Here is a 14,691-nt window from a genome sequence, read left to right as displayed (position 1 = left end):
TCAGCCCCAACCAAGATGTCCTGTCCCAGGACTTGAACCGGGGTCTCCCACTTATCAACTAATTGGAACCAGGAGCTCAACTGTGAGGCTGCTACCAGTTAAGCTTCAGGGGTATCCCCAGTGCTACCATGGATTTTTTTAACCTGCTGTAACCAAATTTTATTTTTATGTGTGATAGCAAGTCTCGGTGAGTAGCTTTTTTGGTGTAATCACGTGACCAAATGACGTCGAATTGAAAGAGACAGGACAAAATATCAATCATCAATAATTTTTGGTGAAACTTGGTATACTATACTAGTACATTAGGTAAAGCACTCTTGGCCCATGGACTAACAAGGAGTAGTTATTGTTATGTGTAAATTGTGGGACATTTTTTTTGTCTCAGGACTCTTATGTATTACATTATGGTACATATCTATATGTCAAATGCATTAAAATGATATTGTGGAGAAAACTTGTCTATCTCTTCTATGTCATATGTTTTGTATAAGAAAAGCAGATATACAGTACATACAGACATGAAAGAATAAGAACGGTGCTGAAAATGAAGGCCAAGAGATCCTGGTATAACTTGTTTTTACATTTTACAGTAGAGTATGCAAGTACATGTAGACATGTTAGGACATTTTACTTTGTGAATTACAGTGTATAATCCAATAGAAATGCAGAATTGAATGTCAGTATACATTACAATATGTTTGTACTGGCCCAAAGGAAAATAAATCAGGAGACAATATCAAATTTATTGGCTATCCCACATAGCAAACAGAAACTACATTTTTTTTATAAACAGTATGATACTAAATATACACAGGAAATTCCTGCTGCTAGGAGACATTGTCTGCTTAGATCTAGGACATTAAATTGATTATATTTAATGTTTACGTCAGTAATGATGCCATCTCTCGTGTGTAAAGCACTCCAAACATATTGACCTATTATAAATACATAGATATACATCAGCAATTTTAAAAGATGGTAGCTTGCAATTAGTGGCAAGATAAAAGACAGTCGTAATGTTGTTCAGACATAGACCAAGACAACATTTCATCACTCTTAAAACAGGTGGCTAAGAATTCATATGAATTTCATACGGAAGAAGTTTTAAGGAATACGTACAAATTATATGGAATTCATATGATCCACTACTAAGAAAAATACATATGTTACAGAATTCATATGAGTTTCGCTTATAGCAAGGACAGTATGTATTCTGTAAGACTTATGAATTCCGAAAAATTTGTATGTTTTAGTGGAGTGTATGACTGATTCTGTAAAGTTCGTATGAATTTTGAATTTCGTATATAAAAATTCACATGAATTTTTAGGCAAGTATGCTTCAAACGTGTCCTTTCGTATGTACTCCGTAAAATTCGTATGAATTCAAAATTCATATAGATTCTTTGGCACTTCAAACGTACATTTGTATCTTTGCAATCAAACAGACTGCAGTTATTACTCTAGCCGTTGTGCGTCGCTTCTAGGGGAACACCCCCTATTCGCACAGTGGACACGCCCACAAAAAAACACGTGACCCTCAGGAACAATCCAACAACACCGCGACTCCGTCCTTGCGAAGTTTGCACAAGCTGTGGGACACTCTACAGCTGCTCAACACTTCCTCACCTTCTTAAGAACCCTCACACCTCCCTAAGATGCTAGCCAAGAAGGTTTCCGATCTAGGATAAGTAGGGGGAAGAGATATGGCGACGAAGGTGATCTATTTCACGGTGGGCGGGCGGCCGGAGCAGGCGGAGTTTCGCAGCGATTCCGAGCTCGAAGACGTCCGAGGTACGTTAGGAAAGAGGCCGGGCGGGGATAGCGTTACTTTAGCGGGGATCGTTTGTTTGTTGGTTCGCTGATTTCTTTGATGTCGCCGTTTGTTAAAAGAGGTACTCGATGACAGCGTGTGACGTAAAGACAAGTTCTTATATCATAAACATAGCACAACAAACCAAGATTTTATTCAAAACCGAGATTTTATTCTAACGGTCCCCAAAGCTATAAAAAAAGGGGTTTGCCAAAAACTAGCGTCCGCCAAATACCAGTGCACACACTTGTGTTTTTCTTATTTTAAAAACCTATTTTAACCTCCTTGGTTTTTAAAAACAAAACATTTTGTCGTCATTATACTAGTAACAGTGTTACGATACGATTTCGTTTCAAATATACTGTCTAAGAGGTAGACATATTAATCTGAAATAAAGATAGGCTCTGTTATAATTTTCTGTTAGAACGTTTTTAGTGGGCATACATGAATGTATATCCTAGACTAATTACTATGTTGTTGATGCAGATTAATGCACTGTTGTTGTTTCGTCTGATAAATTTGGCACAAAACTAAAGCATAAACTGTTGGGCTTAGTTGCTCATTTCCTTCTACAGCTATCACAGTTTTAAAGAGGTCTAAAGCAGTCAGACACACATTGCTTGACTGATACTGTGATCTCTTTCTGTTATCGATTTTTGAACGGTGTTTTTCTGGACTGTGAAAATATCGATGTTGGCAGGGTAGCTAGACTTCACACTTCTCAGCCCTGCATATTACCGGGACCGTCCAGAAACTATGTTGGGGTGGGGTGGGGTGATGTGGGGGAAATTATTTGAGGAGGAATTTGAAAAAATACAAGAAAAGTGTACAAAAGATAGATAAAAGATGAAACAAGATATCAACCAAGAAATCCACCCAAAATGTTCACTAATTCGTAATTGATACAGGGTTTGGTAGTATGTTTTTTTATGTCATGGTTATTGACAGGAACACCATGTCGATAGTGTATTATCATTATCTCTTATTGACAGGAAAGGGTCAGGCAGTTCAGAAGCTCAGGGATTTGTATACATCCACATGGTAGTTAATTATGTATGGTTTACAGGATCAGAGTTAGGGTTATATTTAGAGGGTTAATCTTAGGGTTAATAGGATCATGAGGTGTTGTTCACAAGATTATCAAAGGCTGTAAGGTATGCTCTGATTGGTTGCATTCCTTGGCTTCTTATTCAGCTATTGGTTCCCAATAATTCCTGTCAATAGTGAGAGAAAATCTTATTGACACTGACAGGAACATCCCGTCAATTGTTCAAACAAAATTCTTATCGACAGGAACATCCTGTCAATACTAAAAAAGAAATGTAAGGTATGCTCTGATTGGTTGCATTCCTTGGCTTCTGATTGGTAACCTGATAACCCCTGTCAATGGGGCAAGAAAGTCTTATTGACAACAACATCCTGTCAATTGTGCAAACAAAATTCTTATCGACAGGAATATCTCAATACTCTCATTGGCAAGCCAAGATCCTGTCAATAGCCTTTGCCATATTTTTAGACATTTCTCATTAATTTTTCCATCCCCATCTTTGTGATTCTATCTCTTTGCAAATTATACATTGCCCGGAAGGCTGATCTTTCTGACTAGCCACCTGTAAAGCTCACTATAGGTTGATACTAGGCTATATTAAAAAGGCAGGGCTTGAAATTCATTTTTGGAAAATGATTGCACTGGTGCACCCAACAAAAAAAATTAGGTGCACAGAAATCATTTGGGGAGCACCTGATAAAGTTGAATGTCAGCAAAACATAATAACAAAATTTAACGCTACTGCCTCAGTCTGTAATTCTATAGCTAACTTCAAAATTTCAAACGAGTAAAAGGTTACATTGCTTTTTCTGATACTTACATTTCAAGAATATTCTATAGTGTACAATAGTACCTTTACCTTATTGTCGACAAAAAAATCTAGGTGCACTGGTGCACCCACAGTCAAAAATTAGGTGCACAACTACAATTTTGGGTGCACACAGGTGCACAGCTACAATTTTGGGTGCACACAGGTGCACATGCACCCAGAATTTCGAGCCCCGTTAGGCCTCACAAACCTAATTCTAAGAATGAAATTTTCCATGCATTGCCGTAGGAAATACATACAATTGCCCTTAATTTTGACATCCTTTTCAAATTGTCCTTTTTGAACATGAAACCATACTGATTATGGTAGCCTAGTTTGTAGTTTGTAGAATTTATTTTCAAGGGGCAGTGGATGTATTGCTGTAGGAAATAGATACAATTGCCCTTAATTTTCATATCATAGATTCTTTTCAAATTGTCCTAAATAAGACCTTTTTCAACATAAAAACATAGCTGATTATCATAGCCTGGTTTGTAGAATTTATTTTGAAGGGGTAGTGAGAGAATTTCATTAACTCCGGTGAACACTATGATACTACATTATAATGATGAATGCTCTGATGTCGTCTTTTGATCTTTGTACAAAGGAAAACCAAAGGTAGGCCAGATGAAAGGGATTAACCAAATTCTCCTTTTGTAGTTTGTGAATCATGGTTTGATGTGGGTTTCTAGAGGATTGGGAAGTCTTTGTACGTGTCCACGTGTTTTAGAGGTCTGTGCACTCTGCCGCTTGCAACATCTGGTTTAGATTCCGTTGAGTCAGCGGCCCGAGTTTGCGCCCGAACCTGGACACGACTTGAAAGTAGTCACATCGTCCTCTCGGAGGGGGACGTCAAGCCGGCGGTCCCGTGTATGAGGGAGCTTCAAGTTTAGGCGTTAGCCTCAAACCTTTGCACGTGAAAGGACAAAACACTCTTTATTATAGATAATTCAAGATTAGGGGTAACCTGGAGTGCTTGGCCAAAGCATGAGCCATGGTGAAGCCACCATGCACTACCACTAGCTACATGAAAAAGCATCATGCTTCACTTCAAAATTGAGGATGACTGCTTTACCTTTACCTTATACTGTCATCCTCACCTGTGGCTTGTAAGACTACAACCTGGACAATATCCCATGAGGGCCTGCATGCCCCTTTTATGTAGAGCGTTATCGGCCGTTTTAATTTTACGTTGAGCGTTGCCGACCACTCCATAATTTAGCGTAGAGCGTAGGGGGAAGGGCTTTCTGAATTTAGCGTAGAGCGTAGGGAGGCTTTCTGAATTTAGCGTATTACGTAGCCGGCCCTTCGAATTTAGCGTAGAGCATTGTTTGGACCCCTCCATGCAGGCCCTCTCCCATAACATCCCCTAGTATAAAGGACTAGAAAATCAACCAAATTTCAGTCCAGAGAAGTTCTAAATTTTTAACATACGTCCTTGTAATTTAGAACTTACAGAAGCTGACCACTACACCACCGTATGATGCTGATATTAGAATCATCATGTATTGCAATGATTCCCTTACCTGTGCCCCTCTAGCTAGTCACCTGTCCAAAACATGTTGGATGTCTGACATGTTGATTAATGTTTGACTGCGACACATAAGATCCCCCAAATCCTAGCTATAGCATTTTTGAGATCAAAGTCAGTAAACGTTCCGTAGTCCAATGTAAAAGATATGCCGTGCATAGCCGTAGAGCCGGCTATTTGTTTAGTAGTGTAAGTATTTTGTCTAGGGCATGTCCTTTTCTGACCCTTACCTTGAGGGGAGGGGTAGCAGCATAATCACAGTGGAAAAAAACCTACAGCTGCAAAAACAGAACTATGTTGTCAAGACCATAACAAGGGCAAAGTCGGTCTTGGATTGCAGTCGAACCAGTTCTCGCATAACTTAACATACTTCGATCTTCAATTCACCTTGCCTGAGGCCACCAGCGACGTCTTTAGAGTACAAACTAACACAAGACCAGTCGACAGTCGTTGACATCGACTTTATATTTACTAGTACAGGGAGATAAATATAGACCGTAACATGGACGAAGTCAGTGGTGATTTGCAGTTGAACTTGTTCTTGCATATCTTAAAATGTTTTGATCTTCAACGTTCACCTTGCCCGCGGCCCCCAGCGAAGTCCTAGAGTACAAACGAACACAAGACCAGACGTTGACGTCTATTTTATATTTACTAGTACAGGGAGGTAATTATAGACCGTAATAACAACGACAAAGTCAGTGATGAATTGCAGTTGAACATGTTCTAGCATATCTTGAAATACCTTGATCTTGAATACTTCATAAAAGTTCGCATGTTTTTTATTTTGCCCTAAGGCGAAAATGGAGTGTTCGCGGTGGTTTTAAGTTCGCGGCAGCGCTATAGGCACATACTGCTATAGTATTGGACACAAATGTTTGCGGTGAAATGGTCGCCTGAAAACCGTAAACATAAAACCACGAGAACATTTCTGCATTTACAGTATTCACCTTGCCTAAGGCCACCAGCGAAGTTCATACAAACTAACACAAGACCAATCGTTGACGTCTACTTTGTATTTACAGGGAGGTTGGAAGAGTAATGTTCACGTCGACCTCCCTAGCTTAACACCCCTTAAATTTCATGCGCACACACCCCTTTGATACGCTACACATGTGTTACCCCTTGGCTTTTGACAAACATGTTGTCAAGTGCTTGTGCCTGGGTGTTGTTTTTGTAAGGAGGAATGCTTTCTAGTCTGTCTGGACCCTTGACTCACATTTCTGTGTGTTAGGATCTTAAACTTTTTTTTTAAAGGCAACCCAAGCAATATTTAGGACCCGAAAATCGGATTTTGAAAGTCAATTTATTTAGTCATTTCTATACATGATTAGTTCAAACAACACTGTCAAATGTATAGCGACGTCCATGATGCAAAAATATGACTTCGTTGTAATGTGAGAACTCACTGAAAATCGTCGCCGGGGTTTTTGTAGGCTTGCAAAACTAAGGGGATTATCATATGGCATGTTTTTGCGCAGTTTAAAAATGCTCAAAGTATGAAGTTACATCGTATTACGCAAATGTGCTAGACAGTGTTAGTAAATGTCACTACAATAAAGATTTCAGCATTTTTTTATTGCCTTATTTTGGGCCCTAATGTTACTTTGGTTGCCTTTAAGAAACAGGTGCACCAGATGGCCAAGTTGCAGAATTTCCCTTCTAGTCATGAAAGATAATTGGATATAGTCAGTATATCATCTTGGGTTTTATCACTTGAGGTAAACAAAACAAGATAGAGTTGCAACAAAGTTTGTTTTGAATTAACATACCCTTGATAACATAAAATAACTATAAGAATTAGGAGCAAGACATTTCTGTGATGCACCCAATTCTCTTGCCTTCCAATTCGGTATTATAGTTCCCCAGTCTCCTCTCTGCTATTTAGGAGCTACCATATGATAGAACTGTTGACATCCATGTTTTCTGAAAGCTAGGGACATGTAGATAGAAATACCTCAGGAAGGAACACTAAATGTATTACTGTCACCAACTGGGGTTCAACATTGTGAGCTATTTCAGTTCATAATCTTAAGCCCTTTAATGGATTTTCAAGTACCACGTCTTTAATAGAGTGTGAAATCAATGCCATGCTTGTCTTAAATGTGTGGAACCACTTAGTAGTAATGCATTAGCCTCTACCAGGCCCCGTCCTATCACTGGGAAAATAGTAGAAATCAGCCGAGGTACTCCGCTATACTGGGTAGTCCGCTATACAATGAAGCTCCATTATCGATAATGGCTAGTAGAGGCTAGTAATGCATGTCTGTCTGCAACCTGCAAGTATAAAATGTAGCTACTTTCTTACTAACTAGACTAAAAATTGCATGACATAATTGTGTAATATGGCTTGTTTAGAAAGACACTGCTTATCCGCTATAAAGCCTACGGTATCACAGGTGTCTGGGGGTAAAATGGGCTTATCACCGAACCTTTGTTGTCCAGTCCTTTCATGAAGCCTCTTAGCTAAACACCTGCACAATTGAAAGTGTGTGTATCAATATCATTGACCCAAATAGATAAATTGTAACATGTTGCACGAACAGCTTAAAGCATTGTTATGATAGTGGCAAAAATCGAGGATATCTGATATGAAATACAATTATGAATCAGACTTGAATTCGTCAATATTCTTTTCCACAGCTCAGTGACGTTCTCGGTATTTGTGTCAATAGGAATTAATTTACGCCAAAAATAATTACTCAGGCAACTGGATAAGATTTTGAAACAGTCAGACGTTTCAGACAGTATCCACTGTCTTTCGTCAGTGACTAACGATAGGACTGAGAACACCAGCTTTATACCAAAACTCTGAATAGATATGTTAATGAGGTAAAGACAATTTAGGATGTCTTGAAGTAGTCTTCAAAGAGAAGATTAATTCAAGACAAAGTTATGCCAATAGTTCAATTAGCTACTGTTGTTCTAGTACAGTAACTAAATGTTGCTTGTCCGGGGGTGGGGGTGGTGGGCAGTGCATTATCCCAGGTGCCTGAAAGTTGAACGCGTAGACCGCCTTTCCTGTTGAGGGCGGGGTTGTACATCCTCTCATATATTGCTTCTCTAATTCCCCGTTCGAACCAGCGTTCTTCACGATCTAGGATGTCCGTGGATTCGAAGTTGAATGAGTGTCCCTGGTTGTGTTTTAGATGGTGGTAAATGGCAGAGGAGTAGCGGTTAGCGCTCTTTCTGCAATGTTCCTTGTACCTTTCTTTTAGTGGTCGACTTGTCTCCCCAATGTACATGTTATTGCAGTTCGGTTCCTCACATTTCAGTTTGTAGATGACATTGGCTTTGATGCCTTTTTCCGGCCTGTCTTTTGGGTGGACTAGTTTCTGCCTGAGAGTTGAGTGAGGTTTGAAGTTAGTGGCAATGTTGAAGTTTTGGAAGATACGTCTGAGTTTTTCCGATACTCCTTGGACGTAGGGAATGGTAATGTTGACCTTGTTTCTGTTGGTCAATGGTCTGCACTTGAGTGTTTTCTTAGACTGGTCAGAAGGTTTGAGGGCCTTGTTGAAGGTCCAATTTTGGTAGCCACACTTGGCTAGAGCCACACGGAGATGTCTGTGTTCTTCTGTTTTTGCTTCATCTGAGGTAATGACATTGTGTGCTCGATGGAAGAGAGTTTTAATCACTGGAATTAATTTAGCTTGTGAAACGTTGTACCATATATCATAAACATATGGCCAATGCAATAAATTAATATTTCAGCTTGAAATGCACCATTTGGTAGTTTGAATTTTCCTTCTCTTGACTTCTGTTTTCACCTAAATCCTGTTAAGTTATTACTTATGTAACAGCAAAACAAGAAAGTCGTGCCTTGTTCTTTGTTTCCGGTGTAATGGTATCCACGGTTGCTTGATGTCACAACAAGCGAGGGAAGGTGAACGTTCAGTCAAACTATTGTTAGCTTGCATGGCAAAACAACCAGAACAAAACCACCGGGTGCACCCTGGTTTCTATATGTGTTACTCAATGAATCACTCACTCACTATCTACTTAAAAGTCAATGTCCCTTAAAAACAGATGAATAATAGAGGTTCTGAGTCAGTTATTTGTGTAATGGCAGAAGTTTTGAGCCAGACATAGCCTGTACTTTCAAACAAAACAGGCAGTCATGCATGGACATTGTGGGCTGCAGAACTGTGCTTTTCTGTAGCAAAGGTTATAAAAACATTGTTTTTGTAAATATTGTGACTTTTGAAAGAGTAGTATTTATAAAACATGAAGGTTGATGAAGTGTCATTAGAATAGCAGTGTCTACCTCAAAAATCGAAATAAAAACCGGTATATTAAATTTTAAATTCTTAAGAGTTAAATTTTTCCTAATCCCCATTTCCACTAGAAGCTGTGACCACTGATCATGAGCGGTCACTGAGCAAAAAAAGATTGACAGGTCGCTCAATGAATTTCATATAGATAAAGAACACATTTTTTTTTGTTTCCTGTTTTTTGTTGTCTTTTAGATTGTGCTTTGAGTTTTACACCTTAATTGGATTATATTCCAATAATGAAATCATGGGTTACACAAATCCAATTTTGTTCACTGTTTGGTCCCTCAGTGATTGCCATCTATACTAAGTGGAAACAGGGCTCGAAATTTATTTATGGAAAAAAAGTTTGTAAAAATTAGGTGCACAGAAAGAATTTTGGGTGCACCACCTGAAATAAAGTTGAATGTCAGCAAAACATAATAATTACAAAGTTGAATGCTACTGCCTCTCTTAAGAACTTCAATCTGTAATTCTATAGCTAACTTCAAAATTTGAAACAAGACAAGTATTTACATCAAATAAAGTACAACAAAATGTTATTATATTGCTTTTTCTAATAGTACATGTACTTCCATTTCAAGAATATACTGTACACTGGTGCACAATAGTATCTTTACCCTATACGATAGGCCTACAAAAATATCTAGGTGCACTGGTGCACCCACAGTCCAAAATTAGGTGCACAGCAAATTTTGGGTACACAAATTGATGAACATGCACCCACTATTTGGAGCCCTGGGAAATTAAATGATTGAGGTCTAAATGGTTGAGTTTTCTTATTGTAAGGCTGGACTAGTTCTACAGGTCTAATCATGATTCAGATCACCTTTTTCTCAAGCATGTCAGTTATTGCCGCCCCCCCCCCCCCCCAGGGTAAGATGTGTGGAGACACCGAGACAGACAAATTATCCGAGGAAGGGTCGTGTTTCGTCCTGAAAATTCCTAAGTATCCATAGATTCTGAATCAATTTAAAATCACCTCGTGTACATGTATGTCATTCAGTACTAAAGACTGCAGACAGTAGGCTAGACTTGGTGAAAGCTGCAATTTTACCAAAAAATTTGATAAACTGTAAATGCAGTTAAGTTTGCATGGTTTTTATTTCGCGCTAAGGCGAAAATGGAGTGTTTGCGGTGGTTTTAAGTTTGCAGCAGCGCTATAGTTACATACCACTACAGTATTTGACCAAAATGTTCGCGACAGTTTTAAGTTCGCGGTGAAACGGTCGTCGCGAACATAAAACCATGGCGAACATTTCTGCATTTACACATTACAGTAGTCAACCACAAGAGCTTTGCGTCAGATTACAAGCTGCAGAGGCGGCGGCGGTTGGCGGTAATATTCACACTGTTAAAATAATTCCATAAAAGACTGCACTAAAACTGCACAGTAGCCATGTACATGTATCTGTGAAGCTGGTGGGGCAAATACTGTAAATGCAAAAATGTTTGCGGGGATTTAATTTCACGGTAGGGAAAAATGGAATGTTCGCAGCGGTTTTGAGTTCGCGTTTGAAATGATAGCAGCGCTACAGTCACACAATGGAACGGCTTTTCGTGGTGGATTTAAGTTTGCGGTAAAGAGTTCACCACAAAAACAGTGAACATAAAACCACCGCAAATATTTCTGCATTTACAGTATACTGGCTATACAGAAACAGAATTATACAGAATTGTATGAAAATGTCATACTTTTCAGGCAGTGTTAACTCATTAAGGGCATATACAGGTGGTTCCTCACAGTTTCTGACGTTAATGATAGACTTTATAGTATCAACATTAATGACCTACATGTATACAAAGATTTGGGACACACTGGCATAGACATGTTTAATGTTTGAGAAACGCAGCTGCATTTACTTAGGACATGACCTCATATAGTACAGACGATGCTGCAATCTTACTGTAAATGCAGAAATGTTCGCGGTGGTTTTAAGTTCACTCTTTACCGCAACCTTAAAACTACAGCGAAACACCGTTCCATTGTGTGACTGTAGCGCTATTATTGTTTCAAACGCGACCTCAAAACCACCGCGAACACTCCATTTTCTCCCTACCGCGAAATTAAATCCCCGCAAACATCTCTGCATTTACAGTATCTTTTACAACCCAGAATGACCCAGTGTGACCGCAAGGGAAAATTCGCAGTTGGTGTAATTTCCTAGCGCAATTTGGCACAGTCCAGGCATAAGGGCCGGATCTCCGGTGGCCTTGGACACTCGTTGGCCCTTTTGATACTGCCTTGCCACCGATAGATTTGCTTGGAGATTAGACCAGATCACAGTTTGAATATCCAACTGAACAGAATCAGGCTGGAGGCTAAATGTTCCCCTTCATCTCAGTTTCTCCCTGAAATCGGTTCATAGCTGAGTTAATGCTTCAAAGCTTTCACTCCGGCGAAGTGAACAGGAGATTATGATGACCTAGTTTAACTGGAGGAGCTCAATTTTCCATTAGTGCCCTCTTAATTACCCTGCGGTAAAAGCGAGGTCTGTTGCCGCAAGTGAATTACTGAGAGGTATGGGATTGCATTGCTGCATTATCTGATAGATCTTTGATGATCCTTGAATATGAAGTTGGTAGTTACAACATTGTAATAAAAGCTATATGATTGTGACAGATACGTGAATTCGATCATTGAAAAATAAGAAATATGAAAGTAGAAGCTATCTGTAAAAACATAATGTCAATAGTTTTGTAACCCAGTGAGGCCTACAAAGAGAACATGGCAGAAAAACGTGAGCCACAGAAATCCTCCATCCCAAGAACCTTAGTGAGATTTTTTTGTCTGTGTCAGAATCTACAGTACTGAAGAGCCTTCCAAGCAACATAATCTACACACTCAGAAATGTATTCTTGCGAATAAACCAGTGCACCTAACATAGAAATTTAGGTGCACAGAAAGAATTTTGGTTCACAACATAGAATGAAGTAGAAGATCAGCAAGCATATATATTATGTACAAATGCAACTTCCTCTTCTATATACATGTAAGTCGAGAACTCCAATCTGTAATTCTATAGCTAATTTCAAGATTTTAAACAAGTACATGTAATACATCAAAGTACAACAAAGGATATATTCCTTTTTTCTGATACTTACTTAATAGATTTCAACGATATTCTATAATACTCATGTACTTCTTTTACATTACTTTTTCCTTAGCCTACAAAAATATCTAGGTGCACTGGTGCACCCACAGTTAGGTGCACAGCTCCAATTTTAGGTGCACAAAGGTGCACAATGCTTTTTGTGCACATGCAGCCAGTATTTCAAGCCCTTAAACTGTACCCTATCTCTTCATCTTCAACATCATTAGTTATTGTCAGAAATGACAAATGAACAACAACTCTCACTGACAACATAAACACCTCTCAGGTAATTCCTTTGATCTTTGAGCTGCTGTTTTGTCATCGTCCATTATAAAACTCAAGATCCTGTAAAACCTCTTATTCCACCCTGAGGAATTTTGGATTTCTCAAGATGATACATTGAATGTTTACCACACAATGTTCTCTACTTAGTTACTACGTAGACCTTCTGTTTGGAAACAGTTTGGAAACAATGTCTAGTATATGTCACTGTTGTGGGTTCACATAAGATTGAATACACTATGTTGTAGCTGCATAAGCTCAGCATGTCATACATGGTGAAATAATAGAAGGGGCATACAATGTATGTGCATATTTTTCGTGTGTACATTATGTAAGGAATTCAACGACATGTTGGTTCAACATGTACATGTGTCTGTTACAGTACAGATTAGATTACTCTATAGATTACATTTTTTGTTGTGTAATAATTACAGTTCCAATCTATTATGTATGACTCTTAGATATGCATGTACAAATATATACTTCACTAAAAACCTTGCCTGGCTCCCCAATTCATGTAACGTTACGTACATATTTTTTTTTATTTCTTTATTCATTTTTTAATCATAGAGCTAGCAGTGTTTTAGAATGCATAATGATTTATTAACAAATCAAATGGTACCTATAGAAATATCAGGAAATCTACAGAATACCGTAAGCCTTGAAATTTTTGCAGTGGTTTTTAGTTTGCGGTTTTTGGGATGACCTCTTTACCTCGAGCTTAAAACCGCCACGAAAATGCCTGTATTGTCTTTTGCCCGCCTAGCACCCTGTTTTAGCCACAAAATAAAAACCACTGTGAACACTACTTGTCCCTACTGCAAAATTAAATCTCAGCAAGCTTTAATGCATTAAAAGTACTATCTTATATTTCTTGTTTAAAACTTCCTTCTTTCCCAGTGTACGTTTTTCTTTAGGAATTGCACCCACATCTGACAAATGCAATGATTTATCACATTTAACACCAGCAGTAATACAGGTGCTTGTGTTGGTGTAAGCCATTCACTTATTACAAGGGATAACTGCCCCATTATTGTAGCACTACTGTGTACCTCCACTTCCTTGCCGTCCACTTTTCAAAAGTCTATTTGCCCGTGCCAAGTCCAGTTAATGTGAAATTGATGTCGGGCTCGGACCCACTTTTTTGTTCCCCGGGCACCTAATGTCAAACAGGTTGCCACTCGGTCAACAAGTGGGTTCTCCGTAATGGATTGCTCGTTGAGAGCTGTTAGTTCTGTAGAGTATCACGGTACATGTACCGACGCCTGGCTGCCGTTTGGAGAACGCTGAGTGGGGTAGGGGCTGTGAAAACAAGTCAGTTAAAGTTGACTTGTCGTCCTTTTACGAGAGAAGCTATAAAACAAGCCGCTTCATTGGTATGCAGCCCCCCACCTCGTATGTTTTGCAAACAATCGCAGATTGCATAATATATGTAGGAATCGGTGTGCACAGAATGTGATTAATTTTACCAGCAGGCCCTGTTGTGTTCAATAATTAATTCTACAAAACACACATTCCTCTGAATATTGAAAATAACCTCTTGTGTTTATATTATGATATTACATGTACGTACTACATCCTACAAAATGTACGTGTATGTGATATTGTATAATGGTGAATAGCAAAGGATGGAACGTTGCGAGTTATGCAAATCAAGTTGTAATGTCATATTGATATTGTATGTGACTAAGTCCTTCTAGCAATAGATTTGAAACAACACTCAATATGATCTATAGTACTTGTCTTAAGCAAATATTGGCAAAATATTGTAATTGTGCTTCATTTGACTGGACGAAACCTCTGTGAGAGACCTTATTTTTGTTTTCTAACACCTGTATAGTAGTAC

At 38.8% G+C, this 14,691-nt stretch overlaps 1 protein-coding gene across 1 annotated transcript in view; it reads left to right on the top strand.

Annotated features, from left to right (window-relative positions):
- Positions 1-1,540: 1,540 nt before the first annotated feature.
- LOC136443335 (high affinity cGMP-specific 3',5'-cyclic phosphodiesterase 9A-like) overlaps positions 1,541-14,691 on the top strand; it is a 35,725-nt gene continuing 22,574 nt past the window's right edge. Inside the window, exon 1 of the mRNA XM_066440535.1 lies at positions 1,541-1,791. Coding sequence (XP_066296632.1) covers positions 1,704-1,791 — 88 coding nt within the window. The 5' untranslated portion in view covers positions 1,541-1,703. The remainder of the gene's footprint in view (positions 1,792-14,691) is intronic.

The sequence above is a fragment of the Branchiostoma lanceolatum genome, chromosome 10 (genome assembly GCF_035083965.1).
Source record: "Branchiostoma lanceolatum isolate klBraLanc5 chromosome 10, klBraLanc5.hap2, whole genome shotgun sequence".
Lineage (NCBI taxonomy): Eukaryota > Metazoa > Chordata > Leptocardii > Amphioxiformes > Branchiostomatidae > Branchiostoma > Branchiostoma lanceolatum.
Note: the sequence above shows the minus strand (reverse complement) of the source record. Positions and strands in the feature narration are given on the sequence as shown.